The 27,056-nt window shown below is 41.0% G+C and overlaps 2 protein-coding genes across 2 annotated transcripts; both read left to right on the top strand.

Moving 5' to 3' along the window:
• Positions 1–401: 401 nt before the first annotated feature.
• slc7a8b (solute carrier family 7 member 8b) lies at positions 402–10,143 on the top strand. The gene is made up of 12 exons (XM_030401601.1): positions 402–542; positions 1,043–1,277; positions 3,452–3,656; positions 4,406–4,557; positions 5,052–5,177; positions 5,975–6,128; positions 7,379–7,502; positions 7,792–7,895; positions 8,404–8,500; positions 8,589–8,738; positions 9,168–9,345; positions 9,613–10,143. Exons 2-12 carry the CDS (start codon positions 1,112–1,114, stop codon positions 9,714–9,716), a joined length of 1,560 nt encoding a protein of 519 aa, XP_030257461.1. The 5' UTR covers positions 402–542; positions 1,043–1,111; the 3' UTR covers positions 9,717–10,143.
• Positions 10,144–11,270: 1,127 nt separating this feature from the next.
• ap1g2 (adaptor related protein complex 1 subunit gamma 2) lies at positions 11,271–27,010 on the top strand. Its single transcript, XM_030402990.1, has 22 exons — positions 11,271–11,421; positions 12,115–12,317; positions 12,824–12,948; positions 14,226–14,367; positions 14,571–14,667; positions 14,783–14,859; positions 14,974–15,069; positions 15,409–15,489; positions 15,896–15,994; positions 16,104–16,159; positions 16,944–17,057; positions 18,899–19,039; positions 19,475–19,529; positions 20,135–20,257; positions 22,261–22,350; positions 22,513–22,640; positions 23,259–23,363; positions 23,532–23,679; positions 24,143–24,305; positions 24,780–24,931; positions 25,231–25,329; positions 25,647–27,010. The coding sequence occupies exons 2-22, from the start codon at positions 12,117–12,119 to the stop codon at positions 25,752–25,754; spliced, it is 2,400 nt and encodes a 799-aa protein (XP_030258850.1). The 5' UTR covers positions 11,271–11,421; positions 12,115–12,116; the 3' UTR covers positions 25,755–27,010.
• Positions 27,011–27,056: the final 46 nt, after the last annotated feature.

The following is a 27,056-nucleotide window of genomic DNA, read 5'->3' on the forward strand; positions in this document are numbered from 1 at the left end:
AAGTTTTCAAGAAGTTATAATTTTACCTTATTTAAAAAAACAAAAAAATAGTGTTCAGTCATCTTAATGGTTATTTGAGCAACTTCAGGTAATAACCAATAATACTTACACTTCATTGATGTATACATTAACCCTCATTTGAAAATACAGTATTTTGGACACTGTAACAGAAGGTAGACCTCCATCAAAATGTGACTTTGTCATTAAAAATATTTGATATTTAGGATAATTCTGATTTAATTCTATTTAGGCCCATTTTTAACATTTAAGCTGCAGGTGTGTCTTCAGGTTGTTTTGTCAATGGAGCAAGCGCTGGGTCCTCACTACCGGAGGCGGGGCTTGAGACGTGTTGACAATTTGGGCTGCGCTGATTGGTTAAAAATAACCAGCTTTTCTATTAATCGAGGCCGGTGGTCAGCTGGAAGTCTTTTGTTATCCCGCTCATCACGGCCAGCCGTCAGGAGTAACAACGCCGAACATGAAGTCCGTCACTTAACAGCGAGCTTTCGGCGGGTTTTCAAGCGAGCGCAGCTGGAGAAAAGGTGGGTCAGCACTTTGACAGTCGCTTGAGATTTAAACTGAGAAATGAAGCTGGTGGGTTCATTTGAGATTCCGACAGTCTTGTTGGTCAGACAGGAGAAAAAAAAATCTCGTGTTGGCGTTGCCGCGAGATTTGTCCAACCGGTGAACTAGAACTTGAATATTTCCACATTTAGCAGGTCCTTTAAACTCATTTTGATATAAAAAATAAATAAATAAATAAAAAAATTAAATTTTTTAATTGGATTTGATTCTGTTTTCTGGTCACAATTATACCTACCAGACGCAGTGGCCGCCGGGACTGTTCGTCGTGTTGCACTGTGCATTATTAATAATGCCGGGATGTGGCTTCTAATTTTAGCTCCACCAGCCAACTAAACATGGAAACTACTGCCGTCGGCATTTTTGACATCTTGTAGGCTGAAGGAAAGTGGTCGGAAAGTGACTCAGCACAGTGTCAAAAGACCTCTACCAACAATTCTTCCTCTGTGCACCCTGGCAGGCTCAGCGGGGAGGCGCTGCCCTCATTACCTGGACCACAGAAGAGGGACTGCGGACAGCTGGCTTCAGGATGACCGTGGGTCCGAGGAAGCGGAGCAGCAGCGGCGGCAGCGGCGGTAGCGGCGGCGGGGGCAGTCAGGGTGAGCTGCCGGAGTCGGATAAACATGCTGGAGGAGGCTCCGGGGTGGCTCTGAAGAAACAGATCGGCCTTGTCAGCGCCTGTGGCATTATAATAGGTGAGCAGGTTCCTGAGAGGTTTCCCGTCACCTATGGATATATTAAAATAAAGCATGTTGCCCTCAGTCATTGATGCAAACATCAGCCATTGCATGAAGAATAAATTCCAAAAAACAACTGAGCTGCTTATTATTATTATTATTATTATTATTATTATTATTATTAAAGGTGCACTATGTAGTTTTGAGGAAGACATTTTAATAGGAAGAGAACGATCTTCATTAACTTATCTTTCTTCACCCATTTTTCATGACTGTATTACCTGAATAAACAAACTTGCCATACAGGACAACACAATTTCATACTGTTTATGTGTGGCGGACTCTGCCACCTTTCTAACTTCAGACAGTGTTCTGGGAACCTTATTTTCCTCTGGGAACAGCTTGTTGGAAAACATACATCTTTCTGAGTTTGTATTTCACCTCATTAATACTGTAAATATTAAAATTCTGAGTTTGAGGTTGTCAAAGTGGGGTATAGAGGCCCTTAAGGGGGTTCTAAAGGCCCTCCAGAAAAAAATGGATAATTTATTTTCACTATAATTCTATCCATAAGTAACACAATGACAGAATGCATGACTATTTTGGTCATGCGTTTCATATCTGTAATGAAACTGCTAAAACCCTTGGACAAAATGGGGGACCGTGGTCTAATTTGAATCAGCGTCGGGGTCTTTGACTTTAAAAAGTTCAAGGCCTTGGTCAGCAAGTCCAGCAGGCTGGTTCATTAGAACACCCTATAATTTTAAATTGAGTAATTCTTTCCAGTATTAAGTTTATACATGTTGAAAGTATTTTCATGATGTAACTGAACCGCCTTCCTTTGCAGGTGTGTAGTAAATGTTGCTTAACCGTCCTGAGACTTAAAAACTAAAGCCACTTTGCTTTTTTAAATGGCCAGCCTTACTGAATGAAATCTCTCCCCCTCTCTCTGTCATGATTGAGGGCCTTCCTCGGTGTGCTCTCCGACATCATATGTCTTGCATGTCGTTCACTGGCACTTTCATGTTTCCAGGGAACTGTTAGGTCTGCTGGTTCACAGCATACCTCAGTCCCTGCCTGCCTCTCACACATGCAGGGAAAAAAAAAGAGGTCAATAAAAAGCAATCTCACTAATGGGGTCCACAGTTGTTGAGACTGCATTTTCCAGCATCTGAAAGCATGGGTGCTGCACCCTGATGAGAAGCAACTACACTTGCATGTTCTGTATCGGCCCAAATGGGATGTATGGATTATTATCGAAAACAAATAAATCATCTAGAACCTTAATTCAATTATCCAGCAAGCTAGACAGTCTTGGGCCTGTGTGGAGCCACTGTCTGTTGAAAACTGTGCCCCATGTTGGCAGAAAACAGATTAAACAGTGGCCATCTGAAGAACATTACTTAAATCCATTTACAGTGAATCAAATCGATATGATACCCACATTTTAAGTACGAAATTGCATTAAACCAACTTTGGACAGACAAAGGGACTGGCTTTCTCCTGGCGTTCTTCCTCCCGGGCCTCTCTGAGCCAGTGCCATAAGTGAACTACACTCCTACTCATCTACTGCACTAAAAACTTTACAGTGGATGTTTTCTACTCCAACCCTTTCTGCCTTCAGACTTGGATTTTTGTATTGGTCCCAGGAGTTACAGGATATGACCTCATTCTGCCATATCCTCAGGCTAATTATAATTAAAGAAGAAAAAACAAACGGAGCACATATCTTCTCTACTGAAACAAAGACAAAGAAAAAAATATTAGCTACACTATAATTGTCTCTGTTGATGCCACTGTATCGGCTTTGCGCGACTTTAAATGACTTGTTACACGTCAAAAGTAAAAACTTTTGACAGCCTGTTTGAAATCTTTCTGGACTACTTCAAGAGGAGACGAAATTATTCTATAAACAAGACCCAGCTTTTCCCACACGGGCTGACTAGCAAAACCGCAAGGCCAACCTGAGCACTGCAGGAAATGAGTCATCACGTTACAGGAAGTCGTATCTTTCCCAGTACAGCCTGTGGTTTGTTTGAGTGGCCTTACACTTGTTTTGATGCTGTGGTGTGGTTTTTATTTTGAGCTTATTTAAAATGTACACTTGAACAGTCAGAGTAGCCAACCCTGTATCTGAACCCCGTCTTAATCTGACCTCCGTGTCTGTTATCTTGTTTTTTTAACTCCTTCAGGCAACATCATTGGATCTGGGATTTTTGTGAGTCCTAAGGGAGTCCTAGAGAATGCGAGCTCAGTGGGCGTGGCCATCATTGTGTGGGTCACCACTGGAGTTATCACAGCCATCGGGGCTCTCTGCTATGCAGAGTTGGGTGTGACCATCCCCAAGTCGGGGGGAGACTACTCGTATGTAAAGGACATCTTTGGAGGACTGGCTGGGTGAGACAAGTGACATGGTTGGCATGGGTTTAGAGATGATGACTCTCTTTACTGTTTTTCTGCTGCTTCTTTTCACCATTAATCAATCAAATTTTTTGGAAAATGTTCATTACAACTTCCTCCAGAGCGTGAGACAAATTCACATTGCTTTTTTTGTCTCACATCCAGTGGGACGCAAAAATACTTGACATTTTTTGCTTCAAAAAGGACTGAAATGAATGATGCGTTCAAATAGTTGGCCTCTAATTTTCTTCCAATCAATATACTTTTCATTGCAGCTGTACATGGGCATCTGGATCCAAACACGTTACAGTCCACTGTAGTTCACGTTATGTTTTGTTTGTATGATGCATCAAAGTAGCCTAAAAGAACTACATAGCAGTTTGTGACAAGACTTTTGTAATTAATTATAATTTGCGTAAACCCTGGCCCCCCATCCCTCTTCCACGATCATGCTCACTTTATAATTACAGCCCCTCCTAATATAATTTTGTATTCCCAAGCAGCATCCCACCATGTCGATGACCCCGTTCCGAACATTTCTCTTGTCTTTAGCAGCAACGCTCCAGTGCATTACTATAATGCATTTAGCTAATGCGCTTTAATTTCCTTTGTTATCCATTATATTTTGCTGTAATGAGGGCTGGTATTTTCACACACTCTGTTGCACTTGTGCCCGTGGTGTGCAGTTGTGTGCACCGGTCGACGCTGCCACGTCTCATTAACCTCCTGCGTGTGTTGTCCCACAGCTTTTTGCGTCTGTGGATTGCCGTGCTGGTTATCTACCCCACTAACCAGGCTGTGATCGCCCTCACCTTCGCCAACTACGTGCTACAGCCCCTCTTCCCAACCTGCCTCCCCCCAGAGAACGGCCTACGCCTGCTGGCTGCTGTCTGCCTGTGTGAGTCATACAATAAAACTGAAGATTAAATGGCTATTGGTTGAGGGTGGGGCATTAACAGATCATGAAGCAGCATGGTGACAGCCACTTTGAGGAACTATTTCAGGCACGGTGACTTTAAAGCTTAGTCTATAAATTATTTTTTTCTTCCTTTTTTTCAATCACTGATGAGAAATATGATCAGTTCTGTCAAAGAAACTCTTGTAAATATCAGATTGAATCATGGTTGAGGGTTGTTAGAGGTAGTAAACCAGGCTCGAAATAAAACTACTTGCCTTTTTTTTTCTTTTTAAACAGTTTTTCAATGTCTTTTCGTCTAAAAAAAAAAAGTGACTTGAGTGAAATTATTTGAGCAATATTGACAATAATCTTTGTGCAAAGGTTTGTGTCGCGGGTGCTAACACATCAATTTTTGCATTTCTGCATTGCACCATATTGCTTGTAGGAACATGCTGTAAGTCAGTCATGTATCTTCTCTTTTGCCATCCTTTTAGTGTTTTTGACGTGGGTGAACTGCCACAGTGTGCGCTGGGCCACGTGTGTCCAGGATGTCTTCACTGCCGGCAAGCTTTTGGCCTTGGGCCTCATCATAATCATGGGTGTTGTCCAAATATGCAAAGGTAATGTTTGCTCTCTCATTTCTTGCCTTCTTGCAATTCTTTTAGTTTCTTACGTTCCATGTCTCTTCCTTAGGCCGGTAATGTGCACAGAGTACTGTTATTTGAATGGTACTCAGAGGTTTGATGAGGTAAAACTCTCTGTATTTCACAAGAAATATAGTGTTTGTCTTATTTGTGATGAATGATATCCTGACATTTATTTTCCAAACTCAAATTCTGGAAATCGGTCTTCTTTAGCCATGATGCCAAAATAGAGAAAAAACTATTTGAGGCAGCAACACTACAGCTACCGTCACAGTTTATTTTTTTATTTCTCCTTGTCTCTCATGGGATTTGTGATTTCAACGTGAAAAGGGATTAGTCTCTCATAGCTCTTCATCCCACTCATAATCCTCGCACAAGACCACACACACACACACACACACACACACACGTTCATTTGACTTGCCCTCCCATATTTCACTTAATGTGGTGTAGAAGTTGAACACGTAGGCTTATTAATATGTCCCTCATCCAGACCTTTATGTGATCTGGTGTTTTATTATTGATAGCCATCCATGAGAGCATGTAAGAATATTTGGATGTCTTTGTAGATGTAATGTAAACACTTTCGATCTCTGCACCCATAACCAAAAGGCAGCGGTAAACTGTACAACACGGGATAATCGTAACCTGAAGGCCTGTGGAAAAGGGAAAAAACAATGCATGTTGTGTCTGGTGCCCTCTGCTGCTCAGATTGTGATGTTGAAATCAAGCTGAACCTCATTTCTGTTATTTATTTATTTTTTTGTTCACAGGTCACTATTACTGGTTGGAGCCGGTGCACAGCTTTGAGACGTTCCGAGATTATGATGTTGGTCTGATAGCGCTGTCCTTCCTACAAGGATCCTTTGCTTACGGAGGCTGGAACTTCCTCAACTATGTCACAGAGGAGCTAGTTGACCCGTACAGGTAACAAAATGCACCAGATGACATAAAACAATAAAGCATAAAAAGGATTGTGCTAGTGAGATTACAAAAAACAAAAATCAGCATCTAAATGCATCTCAACAAAAAATTAATTATGAGAATTCGGGTTTTTATCAATAATTTAAATGATTTAAATCTAAATTATTAAACACATTTGCCAACAGTAACTAATGAGATGATGCATACATATATTAATTCAGTGTTTTTCAGTCTTGTATTTGTGCCCCCCCTGCCCTGCATGGTTTAGATGTTTCACTGGCCCAGCACACCTGATTCAGATAAATGGGTTGTTATCAGGCGTCAGCAGAGCTCGATGACGACCTGAATCAGGTGTGTTGGAGCAGAGAAGCATCTAAAACATGCAGGTCGGGGAGGGGCACAAATGCAAGACTGAAAAACACAGTTGATTTGCTGCACACAAGCATGGGATAGATCTGCTAAAAATGCAAATTGAGTATACTCCACCTGTGCAGTTTAAGGCAATCCTACGCAACTGTTTTCCCATATCTACCTTTTATTGTTCCTCTAATGTTCAGTTTTTGTTGACTTTTTAAGAGTCAGAGGTGTTATTTCAATTATGTTTGAGCAGTAGTTGCAGCTATAGTTATGACCTAATTAATAAACATAACTGAATTTACACATTCTTAAAAGTCTCACCAAGAAATTAACTTTGTAAATGGAAGAAATTATGGCAGAGCTTTTATATTGAATGCCAACGATACATAGAGTAACCTAAAAACAAAGTGGCTACTGAGTGGATATGTATTTTAGAAACTGAATAATGTTATATTTTTTCTGATCTGAATGTAATCTGGTGAATCCTTTTTTGTCAAGACAGGATCCTTATTGTGCTGGTGGGATAGGTGGAAGCCCCAAAAAGACAAGGATTTGATTTAAAACACCTTTTGGCAGTAAAAATCTATAAATTCATCAACAGTAAATTAAATGTTAGAAAATGTAATCTTTGGCATTTGTTTGAAAACGTAAGAATGGAACATGTATATGTGAAAGAAACATACTTTTAGAAAACATAAATGATGAAGCAGTAACAAAAAGGGTCCAAAAATGGACCCCTGAGGGACACCACAAGTAATCTGCACTACATGGGAAGTCGTTTACAAATTGTTTCCGATTTTATATCCGAATATTTCTCATGCTGAATCATAGTTTAGTAATGTTTCACAAAATGTTTTATGTGCCACAAATCGCTATGTGGTCTTTTATCCTCCCAGGAATCTCCCACGTGCAATCTTCATTTCTATCCCCGTGGTCACATTTGTGTACGTGTTTGCCAACGTGGCCTACGTCACAGCCATGAGCCCACAGGAGCTGCTGGCCTCCAATGCTGTGGCAGTGGTGAGAAAACCCACAATGACTCAATTCTGACTGTGTGTGTGTTTGTGCATGTAGAGAAGGCATGCAGTTAGAATCTTATTATAGTTTGTAATCACTTTAAAATGAGGAAGTTATGTTGTCAACCAGCCATATACATTCTCTGCATTGTGGCACACTGCTTGTACCACTTAATCTTTTCTCCCTTTGCCCTTCATTTTGAAATGATTAGCTATTTAATTATGTGTTTTGAACTGTGTACTTGTTTTCTCCTCCTCCTCTTCTATCTCTCTACTCCTAATATTTCTCCCAGACATTTGGAGAGAAATTGCTAGGAGTAATGTCGTGGATCATGCCCATCTCTGTGGCGCTCTCCACCTTCGGGGGGGTCAATGGCTCCCTCTTCACGTCGTCGCGGTCAGTTTGTCCTCCCCGGCCCTCCCTTTTTCTTCTCATCCCAGCTTCTGTGGTTGCCGTGCTTTCTTTTTGGTTTCTCTTATTCCCATGCTGATATGTGTTCCGTGAATGAATCTACATAAAGAAACGGGGTGAGCAGGGTTAAAATGAGAGGCTCAACAGGAATGAAGTGCATTAGCGGTGTGAATGCTCGTCTTGGATTTCAGATTGTAGAAAAAGAGCCTGAGTACATATTTGACTCAAAGATGATCCCACTTTACCAGTAACATATCCTATTGAGGATAGTACTGAGCCCATTGTACTCCTGTTTCAATACATTTTCACCCTGCAGTTGGTCCATTTTTAACCCCGTGATTTTCACTCCTGCAGTCCTGCCTCTGCACTGGTGCTTCCATGATCACCTGATCTGTCTGTTTCCTGAGCCGTTCTCTCAGCTGTGCACACGGTGAACCAGCACCAGATGGCTCTGCTCTCAGGACTCAACCGCCTTTTGGTTTCTGTCTCTCAGGCTGTTTTTCGCCGGAGCGAGGGAAGGACATCTCCCACGTCTGCTGGCCATGATCCACGTCAAACGCTGCACTCCAATCCCAGCCTTACTGTTCACTGTGAGTCCTAACAAAGAAGTCCTTTCTGTGGCCTCTGTCCTCACTTTGTGCAGAAATTAAAATAACTTTCTCCTCTCATCAAATTAAGTTGATCTCCACTCTGCTGATGCTGTGCACCAGTGACATTTACACCCTCATAAACTACGTGGGTTTCATCAACTACCTCTTCTATGGTGTCACTGTCGCCGGGCAGATTGTGCTGCGCATCAAAGAGCCCGACATGTATCGACCCATCAAGGTAAAGACACAGAAGGAACAGTACTTTGTGTGCAACCAAAATGACAAAAAGGCGGCAGCACAAAATTCAAAACCTTTTGAGATCAGAACAAAAGACTTGTTTTTTTTTTCAGATTTTGCTCTGAGAACCTTTTCATATACCTGTGGATTTTACATGAGCACTGCACGATAGTGTGTAATGGTTCAATTCTGACTACTGAAGAAGTTGTATTACTAATTTTTGCAGCATCAGGGTTGGGGTCAAGAGTAGCTGCATTTTGCTGTTGAAACATGCAGAATAATGTCCAACATGTATCAATATTTTTGTTAATGATAATATGACCACATGTGACTGCATTCTGCTTCAACTCTAAAGAGCATTTCAAGCCAGTATGCAGAGGTGTTGTGTGAACATTTTGAGGCGTTACGAGACTGACCTCTCATCCTACAGGTGAGCCTGGTGTGGCCTGTGATCTACCTGCTGTTCTGGGCCTTCCTTCTGGTATTTTCCCTCTACTCTGAGCCAGTGGTGTGCGGTATTGGGCTGGCCATCATGATGACAGGTGTCCCTGTGTATTTCCTGGGAGTCTACTGGGAAAACAAGCCACAGTGTTGTGATACAGCTATGGGTAAGGAAACCTCCTGGTGTATTTCATGGAAGAAGTCAAGAATTTGAAGTTTAAAATGTTACTTGAACTGCCTGCAAAAATGTAGTTATACTTCTATAGCGTGAGTACAGGTTTATAAAAAGTTTGACCAGTTTGATACAGGAAATGACTGTTAAAGGGTATATTAATCAGGTTAAATGCCAACAAGCGTCAAGAAATTCCATGTATGAGCTGCTTAATCTAATCAGAATTATTGCTCTGTTCTCTCTCATCTCTGACTTTGTCCAGGTAAAATGACTCATCTGTTCCAAAAGTTCTGTTTAGTGGTCTACCCAGTCATGGAGGAGAACCCTGAGCCTGCCGGACCTCAACAAAGTGATGATGAAGACTGAAAAAAGCTCCTCAAACAGCTGATGGGAGCATGTATAGAAACAAACAGACATTACCTTGCGTTCTTTTTGTTTTTTTTGGTTTTTTTTTTGGGGGGGGGGGGGGGACTCTTGGGGAGGTTAGCATTCACATGCACTTGTTGTTCTACAGCACTGGACTGTCCTGCTCTGTTTTTGACTGGCCTTAATCCTGACCAATATTGTTTCAGTGGGCAGTCTTGGAACAGGTGTATTTTAGATGAAGTATCACTGACTTTGAGCTTATGGAACACTTTTTTTTCACCTTTAGAATTGGAAAAATCTCATCCTGTTGTTTTTGAGATGGGGAGGCAGTAGAATTTTTTTAATATGCAATTTGTATGTATTCAAGTTCTGTGTTGTTTATTTATCACGTCACTATGCTAACACTAAAATGAATTTTTCCAGATGGTTTCCTGTTTTTTTTTTTATTCTCCTTCACGTCAAAACATCTTAATCTGACAAATGGGTTTTTTGAATTCATTCAGAGTCTAGTACATTCAGTACAGAAGGCATATTTGGATTTGGAGAGAAAATATTTGTCTGGGCACAACAATCTCCAGTTCCGGTCAACACTTTGGAAGAGTTGATTGAGGGCTGCTAGTTGCACATTTGGTAAATAGTAGTTATTTTTCCTTACAAATATGTTAAGTTCATTGCAATTACTGGACACAGTCATAAAGCTTAGGATAGGAAAAAAAATAGTCCCATAATGTTCAATGCGTTTGCATTACATATTTAGCATAAATGGACCTTTAACCTCATTTCCACTGAATTTTCTGAGGTATTTTATTAACTGACTTGTTTTTAATACGTTGGGTACCCTCCTATTTGTCTTCATGATGTGCCTCCCTCTGGTGAATTGTACTGTATAGCCTGATGTGGCATTGTGCTGCTTGCTGCACCTCCTCATCAATGTTTCATCCACCTGTTGCAACACCTGACACGGAAGGGGGCGGAGTCCACGCACAATGAGCGATCAAATTGCGGAAGTCATGGGTGGCTGTGACGAGCCCAGATGGGTCAAGATGTCAGATTATCCTGAATGAGACAGGAAACTTGGATGTGTCTTCAAAATAAAAGGCCGATTCCTTGCTATCTATATTTATTTTATTGTAATGACATTTTTCTGAGTGTATCATACCAAGAAATGTTAATTTGTTAAATCTAAGTCACATGTAACTACTTATTCATTAATTACGCGCTAAAAAAAAAATGCGATTGCATTCAAGTTCACACAGAAAACTACACGTGAGATCTGAGTGATATTTAATCATGCAAATATAATTTAACATCTTACTACACTTGGTATTATTTGCACCTGTGTTTTCCTGCTAAATCATGAAAACAAATCATCAAAAGAAATGATGACAAAGGGCTGATTAATAGATATTATGATGTCTTCCTGGGAATAAGTTAAGTTTTTTGTCATGATGTCTCCAGCAATTCCCCGAAATCTTGTCCGATTTTAAGTTAAAATATAGACCATTTTCTTTGAGTAGGCGAATGAATGGGTTTTTATTTTGAAAGCTCTCACAGGAAGTCGTGTGATTATTTCCGCCTGGCTTTACGCTGTATGGCTTCACAGTATTTGGGTTTCCAGCCAACTGACTGCTGCCGTGTACTGGAGGGGGTTCGGCTGAACCGGTTTACTTTTTTAAACACTGGAGACTCTTGGTACGGTGTAGAGGTACGTTGTTGTTTCCGAGCTTCAACCGTTCCTGTAAACGGACTGTAATGCTAACTTAGCTAGCTCTGTAGCTCGACAGTCGGTCACTGAGCAGGCTTGACAGCATCTGCAAGGTTAGCCCTGCTCGGTCAGTTGGCTAGCCCCTGACTCATTTCACTGACCTGCACCATCGACTGGGGCAGTGCCACGCTAACTTGATAGTTAACCTAACTCGTTCATTGAATTGTATCAGTTTCTAAAACGTCAAGATGTATTAAAGGTGCATTTAATCTACAGTAACTTTAAATTAAGACAGCTTTAGCAGTGGAAAACCCTACAACAGTCTGTCACAAGACACAGTAAAGCAGATTTCTAACGTAAGCTGCTTTAAGTTGTTTGTATTGTTTTTGAAATACACACAATTTAGTTGTCCTTTTTTAAAGTTGTAGCACGGCTCTTGTAAAGATGTATTATAGAGTAGTAACAGCTTTGTCATGCTCACACACACACACCTGGAGGCTTTTCAGAAACAGGAAGTGAAAACAAACAGAGTACAATGTGCACAGTTCAGTGGTTTGTTTTGCGTTACTGTTAAATTTCAACATCTCTATGACACAACATAACATACACACATCCACCCACCCCTGGATACACATGCACACTCACACACACACACACACACACACACACACACACACACACACACACACACAGCCATGTCTCCATCAGTACCCCTGCAGGAGATGATCCGGGCCATCAGGTCAGCGAGGACGCAGTGTGAGGAGCGGGGCGTTATCCAGAGGGAGTGTGCAGCCATCCGGGCACAATTCAGACAGTCTGACAATGGGGGGCGATCGCACAACCTGGCCAAGCTGCTCTACGTGCACATGTTGGGCTACCCTGCCCACTTTGGTCAGGTGAGGGGATTTTGCTAATGCCTGTCATGGGTTCACTTGGGTTAATGGGGTTGGCAGGGGAAGGATCTGGGTTCACTTCATGGCAGAATAGTGGCCTAGTCCCAACGTCCAACTACTGCGTCCGAAGCATTGATTCCTTAAAGAATCTGTGTGCTCAGCAAAAATGGGAGTGCATGAAGAACGTCAAAATAAGTAGAGAAACGACAAGTCAGATTGTGGATCAACATAATAAGCTTTGATGTTATTTGTATGTGCGTGTAAACTTCCCCTGCTATTAGAACATCATGGATTGTGTTTAATTCCCTCAAGCAAAGTCTGCAGCATCACAAACCAGCGTCAAAGAAACTGGGCCACCAAATCCATCCCAGATCCGGGGCTGCTGCTCTTGAGATGTTTCTGACATCCACTTAGAGCTGGCAAAGAGCAGGAATTTCCTCAGGGGCATCAGTAGTGTCTGTAAGTCAAGTAACAAAGTTAAGTAAGTCCGTTATTGCTCTTCCTTCTAGATGGAGTGTGTGCGAATGATAGCCAGCCCTCGCTACAGCGAGAAGCGTGTGGGATATCTGGGAGCCATGATGTTGCTGGATGAGAAGCAGGACGCCAGCTTGCTCATCACCAACTCCATCAAAAAGTGAGGAAAGCCACCTGAACTTGAAATCAGTTACCAAAATTCACAAAATTAGTATTTGACGTTTTGTTAACACTTTATTTTAGAGCCAGTGTTTAGAAATATGCAATTAAAGGGTAACTCTGTGATACAGTGTATCAGGAAAATAGTTTGAAAAATGATTTTTAAACAGCATAAAGCCTTTTGTGCATCCAGAGGGAGCTGGGCAGACTCACCCAAATATTTCCAAAATTTGGAGTAGAAAGAAGTGCATTCATCAGACCGCTTTAGGCTGCTCCTCTTCTCTGATCAATGCTAGCAGCTCGAGGCTGAATTGCCCTACACATAACCACCGACGAGTTAGTGCCTTGGTTGGTTTGTAAGTTGCACTGTGGGTAACAAAGGCAGCAGGTTTTGACAAGGATAAAGAACGTGTTTATGATAGAAGAGGATATCTCTGTTTCTGCAGCACTTGGTCCATCATGAACCAGTGAATGCAATGCTAAATCGGGACAGCACACATTTGACAAACATTTAATACTTAGATGGTATTATAATAGAGATTTAATTAAATGTAAAAATTGTATCAAGTGTTTATTAACATCTATTTAAAAAAATATAACTCCTTTATTTAAAGCAGCAGTAGCAGGTTAATGAATGATAGCTATCACAGCATAACATAGCTGTAATCATCACTATGGATTACACACAAAAGCAGTTCTTACAGTGTTTTATAAAGCAACAATTAAAAGTGTTTAAATCTGTGGTAGAACCAATGATGATATACTCTTTTAATTTGTATGTGTTTACACATGTAACAATATGCCACTGTATTTTTTATCACTTTATACAAAAGCCATGAATGCTTTATATGAAAAACACAGTTGTTAACAAATTAAAACTTGAATGCCCTTAAATCTGCTTACATCTAAAATACAGTGTGTATATAGTGTGTGCATATTATACATTTTTTAAAAACACCTTCTGAATGTTAAATGAGAGCATTAAAATCACATTACCATCATGTTTCTGTTTTATCTGTTAATTTCTTGATGACTACTTGTAAAACAATATAAAAGACAGGTGTTTTCACCCAAATTCCAATACAAGTCATAATCATATGTTGGACAGTAGTTAACTGTCATAATTAACAGTAGTCGTTTTACAAATTAATCCCATTCGATGAAATGGAGAGCAAAAACATCAGTCAGTCATAGTGTACAGTATGGAGGATATACTCTATTGAATTTAGTAATACACACATATCTACACTTTCATTTATGTGTGGTTTTTTTTTCCAGTGACCTCTCTCACAGTAACCAGTACGTGCAGTCTCTGGCTCTGTGCACACTGGCCTGTATGGGATCTGCTGAGATGTGCAGAGATCTGGCACCAGAGATAGACAGGCTGCTCCGAGCCTCCAACTCCTACATCAAGAAGAAGGTGGGGACTTCCACCTCCTCCTCCTTGTTAACTAATTGTACTTATTACACTATGTATGTATGTGTATATATATATATATATATATTGTTTTATATATATATATATATATATATATATATATATATATATATATATATATATATATATATAGTGTAATAAGTTGTTTGTTTATTGTTTTGTGACTCTCACAACTGTCCTTCCAGGCTGCTCTGTGTGCTGTTCACATTGTGAGAAAGGTCCATGATCTGGGGGAGATGTTCGCCCCCGCAGCCCGATCCCTCCTTTCTGAGAAGAATCATGGTCAGTTGATCTACCTCAGTGACCCACCTTATTTATATGTTTGCTTATTCATTTTTTTGTTGCTAAGCCTAATTTTTCAACAATTCTTCATTGTTTTGAATATTTTTGTTTATAGGTGTGTTACATGGTGCTGTAGTGCTCATCACTGAGCTGTGTGAGAGGAATCTAGAGACACTGGAGAAGTTCAGAAAGGTACAGGAGAGAGACACACACATACACACACACATATTGATCTTTGAAGTTCTGTATATCTACACTTTGTATCTCTATCTCTCTGTTGTAATATGTCTGTGTTGTGTATCTCAGGCAGTGCCAGATCTGGTTCAGATAATGAAAGGTCTGGTCATTTCGGGTTATTCTCCAGAGCACGATGTGGCAGGAATCAGTGATCCCTTCCTACAGGTCAGTCTGGACAGCGATCAACAGATTTAATCTTATTTTGATATAATCTAAATGTAAACCAGGAACTTTTTAGCACTTTTGAGCATGAAAATCAAATCAAAACATTTAGAATTTGACAATCTCACTCTCACTCAGATGTCACTCTTCTTTCTTTATGGCTCAGATTTAGTTTAGATAGGTAGAGACTGTTAATAAATGATTAATTTTAGTTTTTCTTTCAGTTTTCAGTTTATCAGTTTTTTTTCACACAGATGTACCCTCTCAACCTTCCTCCTATTTTTGCTGATTCAGTGCACCAAAATAACTTGCAGTCCATCTGTTCACACTTTCCGGCCTCAGGTACGCATCTTGAGGTTGCTGAGGATTCTCGGTCACAACAACGAGGCAGCCAGCGATGCTATGAACGACCTCCTAGCTCAGGTTTACCATCACATACACAAATGATAAATAATTGTCCAATGAAAACGTTTGTTTCTTGTTCTTTTTATGTTCTCCTTCACGTTCTTCTGGCGATTCTCACAGTGTCGCTCCTTTCTTTGTTCAGCAACCATTGGTGTTGCTGCTCATGCTGACTACTTAGTCTGTTTTAATCCAAATAAACTGGAACATGTAGATCGCATTACTTTCTGTGTGCCAGAATATGTTTCACTGGAAAGACTTGCCAAACGGGGTGTTAAAACAGCTCATTAAAATCTTGAATTACTTCTGTCAGCTGATGGCAGAAAAACAAAGATTTTTTATTTAAAAAATGTCCCAGTCATTAAATATGAATGTTGTTCTACACCTAATGTACTAACTAATGATGTGTGTTTGACTTGGCATACAGGTGGCGACCAACACTGACAGCACTAAGACCGTGGGCAACGCTGTGCTGTATGAGACCGTTCTTACTGTGCTAGACATCAAGTCAGAAAGCGGACTCAGGGTGAGAAACTTGCAGCAGTCTTCGCTGTCTTCAGCCACATTTACATAATTGATAATGTGACCTAATTCACTATTAAATGTACATGCATGCAACTTTTTATTTGCCACAGGTGCTGGCTGTGAACATCCTGGGAAGATTCCTCCTGAACAACGACAGAAACATTCGGTTAGTGTTGTTTGGTTTTTCCCTGACGTCGCCCCCCCCCCCCACATTCCTGTTTCTCTTTCCATCTTTTCCTCCATCCTTCCTCTCTTATCTCTGCGGGTCATTTGTACCATTTCCATTCCACAAGGCCAACAGCAAACTCACTGCAGCCAGAGAGAACCCTCCCAACGGGCTGTTGTCAGTCTGAGCTCACTAATCACTTTCCCTGGAGCCGTTCCTCCAGAGCCAAACCAGAAGGTCACTGTCTGTCTGTTAATGCTGATCTCTTCATTTTGGGCTCTGTCAATTTTCATCAGGCAGTGTGGAGGCCAGAAACAGGTTCTTTTGGGTTTTGTTATGTCACTACTTTTTTGGGTTTACCTCCATAGAGGCTGTGTGACCAGGCAGGCCTGTCAGGTTTTTACCGGCGGCCCCCTGAACGTCTCTCTGGCAGTGTGACAGTAATAGGACTGGTTTATTCCTGTGAGCCCTTCTCGGCTAGATAACATCGCTCCTGTGCTCACATAAATACTTGATCAGTTCATGAGACATTCCAAGTGGGAAGATGAATTATTTATCTTGCTATGTTAATAAAGTTAAGTTTGTTCAGCACTGTCAGTTAATCTTGACTGTTAGCTGATGATTAGAAATCCATATTAATGGCAAAAAGTTATTAAATATATTCTGCTTCTCCACACACTCAGAACTTTAGTGAATTGAGCTCACTTACAGCTCTTCATCATTATGCAGCATGAGGCTTAACACAAGACATCCTTATTTCTGTCACTTCTGTGTGCGTGTTCAGGTACATCGCCATGATCTCTCTTCAGAAGATTGTTGGGACAGATCATAATGCAGTGCAGCGCCACCGGGGAACCATAGTGGACTGCCTGAAGGACCAGGATGCTTCTGTCAAGCGGTAACTCTCCACTCTTCTCCGCCTGTCAGCCACAGCTGTTACACCACAGATGTTCAGTAAACCTGACACCGTAAAGTCATGCTTGTCCAATGTCATCCCCTCTTGTGTGTGTGAGAATTGTATAAAAAGATTCAAGGATCAGTTCATTTTGGAGTAGGGATCAGTCAGTGTTCCTAAATGTGGGAGACCTGTCTAAAAGTGTCTCATTTCTTTGTGTTATGTTTGGGACATTTTCTATAGCCAAAAGTAGTAATTTTATGCTTGATGATGTTTCTATAGGAAGATTAATACAGCATCACTCGTTCCCTCTTTGAGATACAGCAAAGCAATGTTATATAAAAGTGTTTTGATGGTAAATGTGGTAATGTTAAAATGTGTGAAAACATACCATTATAAATGAAGCATGGTTGAGCTACAGAGACGCTCCAGCTGACAGTTTTTATTCTTCAGATGAAAGGCAACAATTGTCAATTCCACCAAACATGTGATTCATTACGCAATCGCAGTGCCTGTCAAAATAATTCACTCAGCCCAAGATCCCACAATCACATACAGCACAGCTTGATGCTATGTTCTTCAAACTCATCACTGAGCAAAATAAAGTGCTTATATTAACGGAAATGGTTAGCAGTATGACCTGATTAATATAGCAAGTTCATCTTGAACTTACTGAGATGAGATAATGAATCTCAAAGACAGGACATGTTGCTCTAAGAACGTTTCTCCTCACTCATCTGTTTGATGTCTGCTGGTAAAGCTATGTATAATTCAGGGAACTGGTAAAATGAACATCTCGATATTTTCCCATAGTGTACCCTCGAGTTACCTTCAGACACACTGTGACACTGACTCGCTGACTTTGTATCACCACAGTGTTGGTAGTATATGTAAATGAACAATGATAAACCTCTCTCCATTTCGCCTGCACCCAGAGCCCCCCGGTCTTTTGCCAACAAAAATCTGCAGCTCTGTCTTGTCTCTTTTCCAGTGCGGGGTATCTCATTAACTGATCAAATTGTCTAAACAAGGCAGTGCTGACCAATTATGGAACCAAGCTTCTGTTGCTCTACTGCCTATTTCTTGCCTAAAATAGTTTTCAGAGACATATTTTTGCATGCTATGTAGCCACAAAAGCGAAAGGTCTTGAAACAGAAGTGGTCACCATGTTGTTCCTGTATTGTGAACACAGGGGCGGGGAAAAGTCACATCCAAATACAAGTCAGTGCTGATCGAATTGTTTGCTACCCACTGCCTTCCTAATTGTATCCTGTTTGAAAACAGAGTCTGAGCCAAAATTAAGAACTGCAATAAGTGAATACCACAGCCAACATTTCAAAAATGTTTGCATCTTTCTGTTGAAGAGGCAGCCCAGTTTTATGCAAGGGCTGTCTTTCCAGCAGTGAAATACTTATTTAACTCACCTTAAAACTAGTAGGAAAAAATAATAGGAAACACATAAAAGACAAATAATATTGTGCAATGTTGCAATACAATCTCTTGTAATTCACTGTTGATACTGGTGCGTATGTAATCCATGCTTCATATCAAAGTGTTTCATCTCAACTGCCAAGAAAACTGAATTTTAAAGCTTTTGATACTACGGTAAATTATACATAAAGTACAAGTTTGATTTAATGTTTTGTTAAAAACAAATATTGCCATTTCAAAAACCATGTTTGTCTTTTAAGTTGTACAGAAGACATGATGTATCATAGATCATTTTCACAGTAGGTCACAGCTGTGCTGATCAGCTACTCATACTTACAGAAGAGACTTCATTTAAAGGCATAATACGTATATACAGAATAACCAACATTAACCATCTCTGGTCCGCTGCCCAGCCGTGCGTTGGACCTCTCCTTGGCGCTAGTGTCGGCCTCCAATATCCGCTCCATGATGAAGGAGCTGCTCATCTTCTTATCCTCCTGCCCCCTTGAGCTCAGGTCCCAGGCTGCCAGTGGCATATTCATCGCTGCAGAGAGGTGAGTGATACACTTCACACATGTACAAGTGCACATGACATAAATATGCACACAGTATCTGTGCATGCATGCAAGCGGTACACAAACATACATGTGCATGTGATTTACATTTAATGTGCTGTGTCGTTCCGAGCTACAGTTGGATAAAGTGGGCATTAATGCGATGCAGCTGTTTTTAAGTATGACGGCTGTGACAAAAAAGTCTTTGTGCTTAAAGTATATGTGTCTCCACGTCTCACTCTGTGTCTGTCTCCACTCTCAGTGATACCACTGTGACGATGAATAGCCTTCACTGTTTCTACTGTATTTCTCTCTACCACTTGACGCACTTTGGTTTTGTGTGTGTAAGTTGCGAGAGGATGCAGATGGATTTGTGTGTGTCTGACTCACTCTCAAGCACCACTGAGTGTGTGTGTGTGTCTCTGTCTCTGTCAGGTATGCGCCCTCCCAGCGCTGGCACATTGACACCATCCTGCATGTCCTCACCACGGTAAATACAGACTGAGCCACTCACCCTGCTGACTCTGACATGAGTTTCTCCCTCTGCCATCATTAATGCAGTCTGCCTAAGTGTAGATATCCGGGGCCACATGTGTGAAGGCTGCGTATGTATTGACACACTAGATTTGTATCTTCTAAAGGACACATTGGGCGAGAGACTGTGTGAACCTTTGTACAAACTTTCATACATGCTGCCCTGAATAGGCAAACTAATGCTTTCCATTTTGCTCTCTGTTTTAATTGTGCGCTCCATCTAGTTAAGTGTATACATAAGAAGCTAATGCTTACAGTAATGCTTTGCATTGTTCCCCCAGAAATATAGTGTGTATAGAAAGGGTGATGGTGGAGATTTGGCGTGAATTAAAGCTTAATCCATATCAGTAAATGTCCTTTAATAATGTATGTAAACTGATGAAATGCCCGTAAGTGAGGTCATTAAGTCTGGGAGAAAATGTAGGGCGACCCAAATACTTGGGCCAGCTGTCTAGCTAATGGTGTTTGGTGTGTGTGTGTGTGTGTGTGTGTGTGTGTGTGTGTGTGTGGGTGAGTGAGTGAACATGTTCGTGTGTTTGACTCTGATCTCCACTCTGCCAGGCAGGGGGCGACGTCAGAGATGAAACTGTGCCCAACTTGATCCAGCTTATCACCAACGCCTCGGAGCTGCACTGTTACACTGTCCACAAGCTGTACCGGGCCCTGCTCACTGACATCTCTCAGGTGTGTGCGTGTCTGTGCATGTGTGTCTATAGTGTTTTAGGCCGAGTGGTGTGCCGGTCAGCTTACTCATTTAGTGAACCCGGACAATCAAATTATCCATCTGTCTCTGGGTTGTTCCTTGCTGATCCTTTATCATAGAAGAATGAATGTGATAAGATGAGATTAGATTCATCATAGGATAAATGCTTAAAGTCTTTTGTTAAAAAACATTTTGTAATTAAAAGTTGCAAAATATGAGTCAAATCCTTAGTATATCTGATTCAAACTAGTTTATTTATATGTCTTAAAGGATAAGTTTGGGTTTTTTGAAGTGGGTATTTGAAAGGTACTTATACAGTGCATTCCCTATGAGAGATGATGGTCGGCATGCCCCCGTATCTGCAGTTTGAAGAAGCACACAGGGGTACGAACACAGAAGCTAAGCAATGTACTGCTGAAGATGGAGGCAGCACCAACCCCAAACCCTAAAAAACAGGCCCACCTAAAAAAGTCAATAGGAGTTTAAGTGTACACTTTAGTGAGAATATTTTTAGTAATGTAGGAAACCTCTCAAAAAGTGTGTAATTTCTTTATTTTATATCTGTGGCATTTTGTTTTCATTAAAAGTAATAATTTGCTAGACAGCAGCATGATCCCTAACACTAAAAACAGGCCCACCTAAAAAAAAAGAAAAGAAAATATCAGTTTACGTACACTGTATTTAGATATTTAACTGATTACATTGCTGTCAGACAACTTTATCGGAGGGGAAACAAAGGGCCATTTTATGCGTCTCTCATTTTACCTCAAAGAACACAGGAATTGCTGTCCATTTGGATCGTTAGTTTGTTTGTTCAGACCTGAACGAATGTGTTAAAACTCAAAAGTCACACAATAACACAAACTAACCAGCTAAATCGAGGCAGCTGAAGATGAGCAACTCCCATGCTCCGTGTGGTAAAATTACTGTTTTCGTCAAAAGAGTCTGGTAGCCTTGACGAGAGCATTGGACGATACAGCGGCTTCAGTTCCCAGTAAGAAATGGCTGTCTGAGGGCAAGGTAAAGCTAAAAAAAAATATGATTAAACTGTGCCAGAAGTCCTGTCTGTTTCTCCAAAACTGAAGGTGTTCTGACTGCTGTCTGCTGTAGGTAATACACTGACTATGAATAACACCTTATACAACCCCACTTAAAAAAGCAAAGAACTATCCCTTATCAGTAGAATTACATTAACAAAATGACAAATTACAGAACACCTTTGTCCTAATCTGTTTGCAAACAAGATGAAAAAACCTGTACCTGTACACCTGAACTCGCTCACCAATGTTGTACTCCAGAGAGAAAAAGGGAATCAAGGCAATTTAAATGTTGACAAAGAACAATAAGACCCTTGCAATAGGTGTTGAGACAAAACTATTTCATCATATATATTGACAAATACAATAAAGGTAAGCATACATATCAGCCTATGGTGAGACACATATACCTACTTCCATAGAGCAAAGCAAAAATACACTTTGACGAGCTGAAATTGAAGCTGATATTCCACATGCAGCAACGTTCACATTTTCTCGCTTTGAACCCATCCTAGAACTGAGCTTTTGGACAGAAAAGGGAAATTCAGGACATTCATTTTAGGATCCTTTTGCAGCGTAATGTGCAAAGCTCAAGAGCTGTTCAAAAAAATGTATTCAAAGAAACATCTGTGTCAGTGGTGAACCAGAGTGAGCTGGTCTGGTTCCACGGCAGTGAGAATAGCCAGGCGTTCAGTTTGAAAACTGGCTGATGCAACCAGGTTTATTTTAGGAACCAAGTCAGATGAGCAGCTATGTACTCATCTGCAGTGTGGTGCAGTTTCCCATCATCCACCACTTGAATTTAGGAAAAAGTGGCTCCGATGTTTCAAAGTGTCATGCTATTCGGCAAGCAAGTCTGCCAAAAAGTAAAGTATTACTCTATGATTATACTTGGCTGTGAGTGTAATGTGTGTACAGTTGTGTGAGTGTAATACTTGTATGTGCAGCAATCCCTGGTGCAGGTGGCTTGCTGGTGTATAGGAGAGTATGGGGACCTGCTGCTGAGAGGAGAGTGTCAGGAGACTGAACCTGTTCAGGTACATGAAGCACCAACACAGTTTACATTATAATACAAATAATTATTAGTAGTGATTAATCACATTTTTAGAGCACTATAGGGTTTTACACCTTCAGCTCTAGGCCTTCTTGTGACGGCAGATTTCAGACTCTGTATCGACTCTGTTTTGTCTCTCGATCAGGTCAGCGAGGACGACGTCCTGGATGCCTTGGAAACGGTTCTGCAGTCCCACATGTCGTCCCCAGCGACTAGAGGCTTTGCTCTCACCGCCACGATGAAACTGAGCACACGCATCACCGACAATGTGGAGTAAGAAACACTTCCATCACTCCCAGCAAAACAAAAAAAAAGAAACAATAAGTGATTGGGTGTACAGTTAAAGTGGCATTTATTTGTTTATTTGCTGTGTACCTCAAAAAGAACAAACACATGCTGCAAGTATTTAAATGGTCAGAAATGTCTGTTGGTCACAATCAGTGAATCAATGGTAGCTTTGCCATGTGTTGAGGAAAAACTCATTTATTAAGGAACCGAATCCCCAATACACACTGACATTGTCAACCTATTTGTGTTACAGTGTTGCACATTACAGTGAAATCTGAATGCTGCTAATGGAGGATAATAAAACAAACAATAGTACTATTTAATAATTTGCAAGTCCAAGGCAGCTACATGTTTCTATGAAATCTCTGTTCTTATTTTCACTCTGTATCTCTATGTAATAGATGTTAGAACAGCACATATGGTCCCTTATAGACTCTAAGTTTTGTAGTAACCATTTAAGTTTAAGACAGACGACTGAACAAAGAGTTATAAGGGTCTAACATCCAGTTGGACAACTCATTAGGATACTTAATAATTAGATGCAGTAATTTCTCAATAGTCGCTTGACTGCTGCTCTTTTTCTTCGTCTCTGTCCCCTGCCAGTCGCATCAGGAGCATCGTCAGCATCTATGGCAGCTGTATAGATGTGGAGCTCCAGCAGAGGGCAGTTGAATATAATGCTCTGTTCAAGAAATACGACCACATGAGGTATGCAAAATAATGAAGAAGTGTTCCTGTTTCTTTTAAATCATTTGATATACTATGTTTCTGAAAGGCAGAAGTTATCATTGTAGCATTTAGGATTTTTACAGTTGATAGTAGAAACAAATCTTTTGCTCCGTCCACAAAGTGTTGAGACGCTTCCTCTGTCTGCAGGGCAGCAGTGCTGGAGAGGATGCCTGTGATAGAAAAGACCGCCCCGGGTCAAACCAACGGAGAGTCAACAGGGGAGCCCATCAAGGACATCCAATCAGTCAAAGTCAAGCAGGGAGAGCTTCTGCTGCCCCAACCACCTGCTAACCAGGTACATGACACAAATGCATATTATATGACTGTAACCTTTGTTTAGATTTTCCACTCCCATCTGTCTGTGTCTGACTTACTTTCTTTGGTCACCTCTTGGTCATTGTTTTTGCTGATCATCTGTTTTTGTGACTGTTAGGTCAGACTCCAAGCTGTCTTATGACTGCTTAAGATCTCTGAACCACTGTGCATGCAGATTTATGCAAATGTAATTGTAATGAAGCTCAGCTAACCGGTTTATCAGCAATGTTGTGGTGATTTAAAAAAACTTTACAGATTATCCTCTTTTAAAAAACACATTACAGATAAGGTTTGTTCTGTCCCTGTTCAGCTATGGGTGCCTCTAGATAAAGATTCAAATAGCCTCACTGTTCTTTGAATAGATCTGTTTTGAATATGCAGGGCACTGTGTTCTCTTCAGGTTCAGACTATCAGCTTTGTTGCTGTGTCTCTTTTTTCCTCAGGTGTGTGACCTGTTGGACCTGCTGGGAGGCTCTGAGGAGACTCTACAGCCCAGCCCAGCAGCAGGAGGCACAGCACCGGGCCTGCCCGCCAACACAGCCAGCACCGCTGGAGGAGACCTCCTGGATCTGCTCGGAGGGTTAGAGCCCGCCCCCCTCACTCCAGGTCTGACACCCTAAGACTCACGCTAGTTTAAACTGAAATAGGACATGATTTGGGACTTGACAACCAGAATGTGGCTGCAACTAAAAATTATTTTCACCTTCGATTAATGCGTTGATAACTTGAAGGGTTCATGGATAAATTGATTGGTCTATAAAATGTGACCAAAGCTCATGATGACGTCCAAGAATGTGTCATTTTGTCCACAACCCAAAGATATTCAGTTTACTGTCATACAGAAAGAAAAATATTCACAATATAAGAAGCTGAATCAGATGGTTTTGTTTTGTTGGCTTAAATTGTATTAATACTTTACAACTTAACAAGAAAGCAATCAATCTTTGGATTTCTAAACTATAGACTACAAACTGGAGGGGACTAAATCCGACATTGTCCAGTGTTGATGTGTTTTTGTCTTTTTGTTCAGTATTTGCTTTAAACTAATGTAATATTTCATGACGTCTGTTTTTCCAATAGCTCCCACAGTGCAGGTGTATGAGAAAGATGGTGTGACTCTGACAATGAGTTGTGAGAAACAGTCAGCCACGGGCCTGACAGTCACGCTCACAGCCTCCAACTCCACCGAGTCAGACATCAGCAGCCTCACCCTGCAGGCTGCAGTGCCCAAGGTTTGTAATGAAGACACACTAGTCACAGATAAACTCACAGCACCAGCGAGCTTTCTCTGTTGGTGTTGAAATGTGGCTGCCAAGGAATATCTATTTTTTGTTCTTTGACATTTTCAGTACTGAATCACACACACAGATACTTTGTCACACCTCCTCTCTCTGTGCATTTGAGCAGTGTGTGTTGGTTGCTGGGTGTCAGCTTTAGACCCTGTCATGTTCTCAGTGGTAAGCATCAGTGCAGTAAATGGAGGCGTGTTTTGGTGCTTTAAACTTCAAAGTTCCATTTGATCTTCCCTCAGAGTGTCCAGTTACACATGAAGGCCCCCAGTGGGGATTCTCTTCCTGCTCGAGGCGCAGCTAAGGTGACCCAGATGGTGGTCCTCAACAACCCAAACAAGGTGGGTTTGACAAGAAGCTTTGAAGCCCAGTCAGTCGGGAGTGTGAGATATCTCTTTTATATCAGATTGTGTCAGTACAGGAGAAAATAACACTCTTGTAAATAAACAAGTTGCTGTAGTTAAAGTCTATAAGGTTAGGGAAGCTTGAAAATAGAACAAATCTTCACACTTTACCTCTACATTTTTCACACAACTCCCACAAACGTGTTGTTGTATTCAGCTTGAACAATTCATCATTGCCTAGTGTGTGCCAGGTCCAAATCTTATGTTACTCCAGCTGAAGCTGAGCCGATTCTAAATCCTTCCTTCTCCTCCAGGTGAACCTGAAGATGAGAGTCCGGATCTCTTACAGCAGCCAAGGATCAGCCTTTCAGGACACAATCCAGATTGACGCCTTCCCTGGACTCAGTGCTGCCGGCCACTGACGGCGGCCATTCAGTCCGACAGGACTGTGACGACAGTGTGTGGATGAGTCAGCAGACATCGCCCTCACTGACAGAAGGTTTTCTTTTCCTGCTGTCTCACCCTCTACACTACAGTCCAAGCTGCTGTTTTCTTGAATTCCTGATTTTGTGGGTGTTTTTTATGGCTGAAGAACACTGTTCTGTCACAGGAAATCACAGCCTCGTACATTAACTCAGTTTCTCACTCCTCTGGATTCCAATTATAAATGTGACTGATGACGCAAGCTTTGGAATATGCGAGCATTACATGGAAAATATTCAGTTTTTCTTTTCATTTCATTTTTGCAATGACGTCTGTAGAAAATTCGTATCATTCAGGTTTTTAAGCTGCTAAAGCTGATTGTAGTTGATGTTTAACTCCATATTTATTATTCATGTGGCTTCAACAAACTGTCCTCACATGACACTCCCATTGATATGATTTCCTTTCTAAAACATTTGCCTTGACGGTCTTCACTCAGCAGCTAAACACTCACTAATGACCCACTACTACAATTGCAAAATGCTCAAATCCATTACACTTGACTTTATTGAGAAGCTTACGGACATGAATTTGAAACACCTCCTTATGTCTTGCAGTCACTTGTCTTCTGTTTCTTTTTTTGCGTCATACAGCTCAACATTTCAAAGAATCCGCCTCCTTAGTCATTCCCCTGTGCCTTTTACCCCCTCAAAAACTGTTCTTTTCTTGTTTAATTCTCGGGGCCAGAAACTGGTTTTTAAATGTAGGTTATAAAAACATGTTTTTATTCCTCCCATTCAAGAAACACTTCCTGACCAATATCCCCTTGCCTGTTGTTTACAAAGGCTCCCGAGTCAATTTATTATCTGAAGACTGTGTATAGTGATACAAGAAGTGACGTGGGCATGATACTGTCTGCAAGATGTACAGTATATTTTACATATTAAGTATATGAGCACAATTTTAGAAGGGGGAAAATCTCTAATACAAGCCTTTGTTGTAGAAGGACAGAAAGGTGGGCTGTAAAACATGTATCAGATTAATTTGATAACTCATCTCATAATTATAGACCTGTATTCAAAAACGATTCTGGATGTCAGTAATGGTGCTCTAAATGGTTTTCAGTATAATCACTACCAGACTGTTTCAGATCCTTAATTAAACTGTAAAGAGGAGACCAGGAGGAGTATTCTGTCAGATGTCATTAAATCTTCAGTTTCATGTCATTTTCTAATAAAAATCAGTTTTCAGAATGCTCAGCAGTGACTTGTCTCGATGTGTGGGTGCGTGTGTCAGAGGAC

The sequence above is a fragment of the Sparus aurata genome, chromosome 21 (genome assembly GCF_900880675.1).
Source record: "Sparus aurata chromosome 21, fSpaAur1.1, whole genome shotgun sequence".
In the NCBI taxonomy this organism is placed as follows: Eukaryota; Metazoa; Chordata; class Actinopteri; order Spariformes; family Sparidae; genus Sparus; species Sparus aurata.

Bases quoted from the DNA above. Each gene is read 5' to 3' on its own strand.
- slc7a8b (XM_030401601.1), top strand. From the start codon at position 1,112: ATGACCGTGGGTCCGAGGAAGCGGAGCAGCAGCGGCGGCAGCGGCGGT. The intron at 3,657-4,405 runs GTGAGACAAGTG...GTTGTCCCACAG, and splicing joins ATCTTTGGAGGACTGGCTGG to CTTTTTGCGTCTGTGGATTG. The intron at 8,739-9,167 runs GTAAAGACACAG...CTCATCCTACAG, and splicing joins ACATGTATCGACCCATCAAG to GTGAGCCTGGTGTGGCCTGT.
- ap1g2 (XM_030402990.1), top strand. From the start codon at position 12,117: ATGTCTCCATCAGTACCCCTGCAGGAGATGATCCGGGCCATCAGGTCA. The intron at 12,949-14,225 runs GTGAGGAAAGCC...TTTTTTTTCCAG, and splicing joins ATCACCAACTCCATCAAAAA to TGACCTCTCTCACAGTAACC. The intron at 22,351-22,512 runs GTACATGAAGCA...TCTCTCGATCAG, and splicing joins AGGAGACTGAACCTGTTCAG to GTCAGCGAGGACGACGTCCT.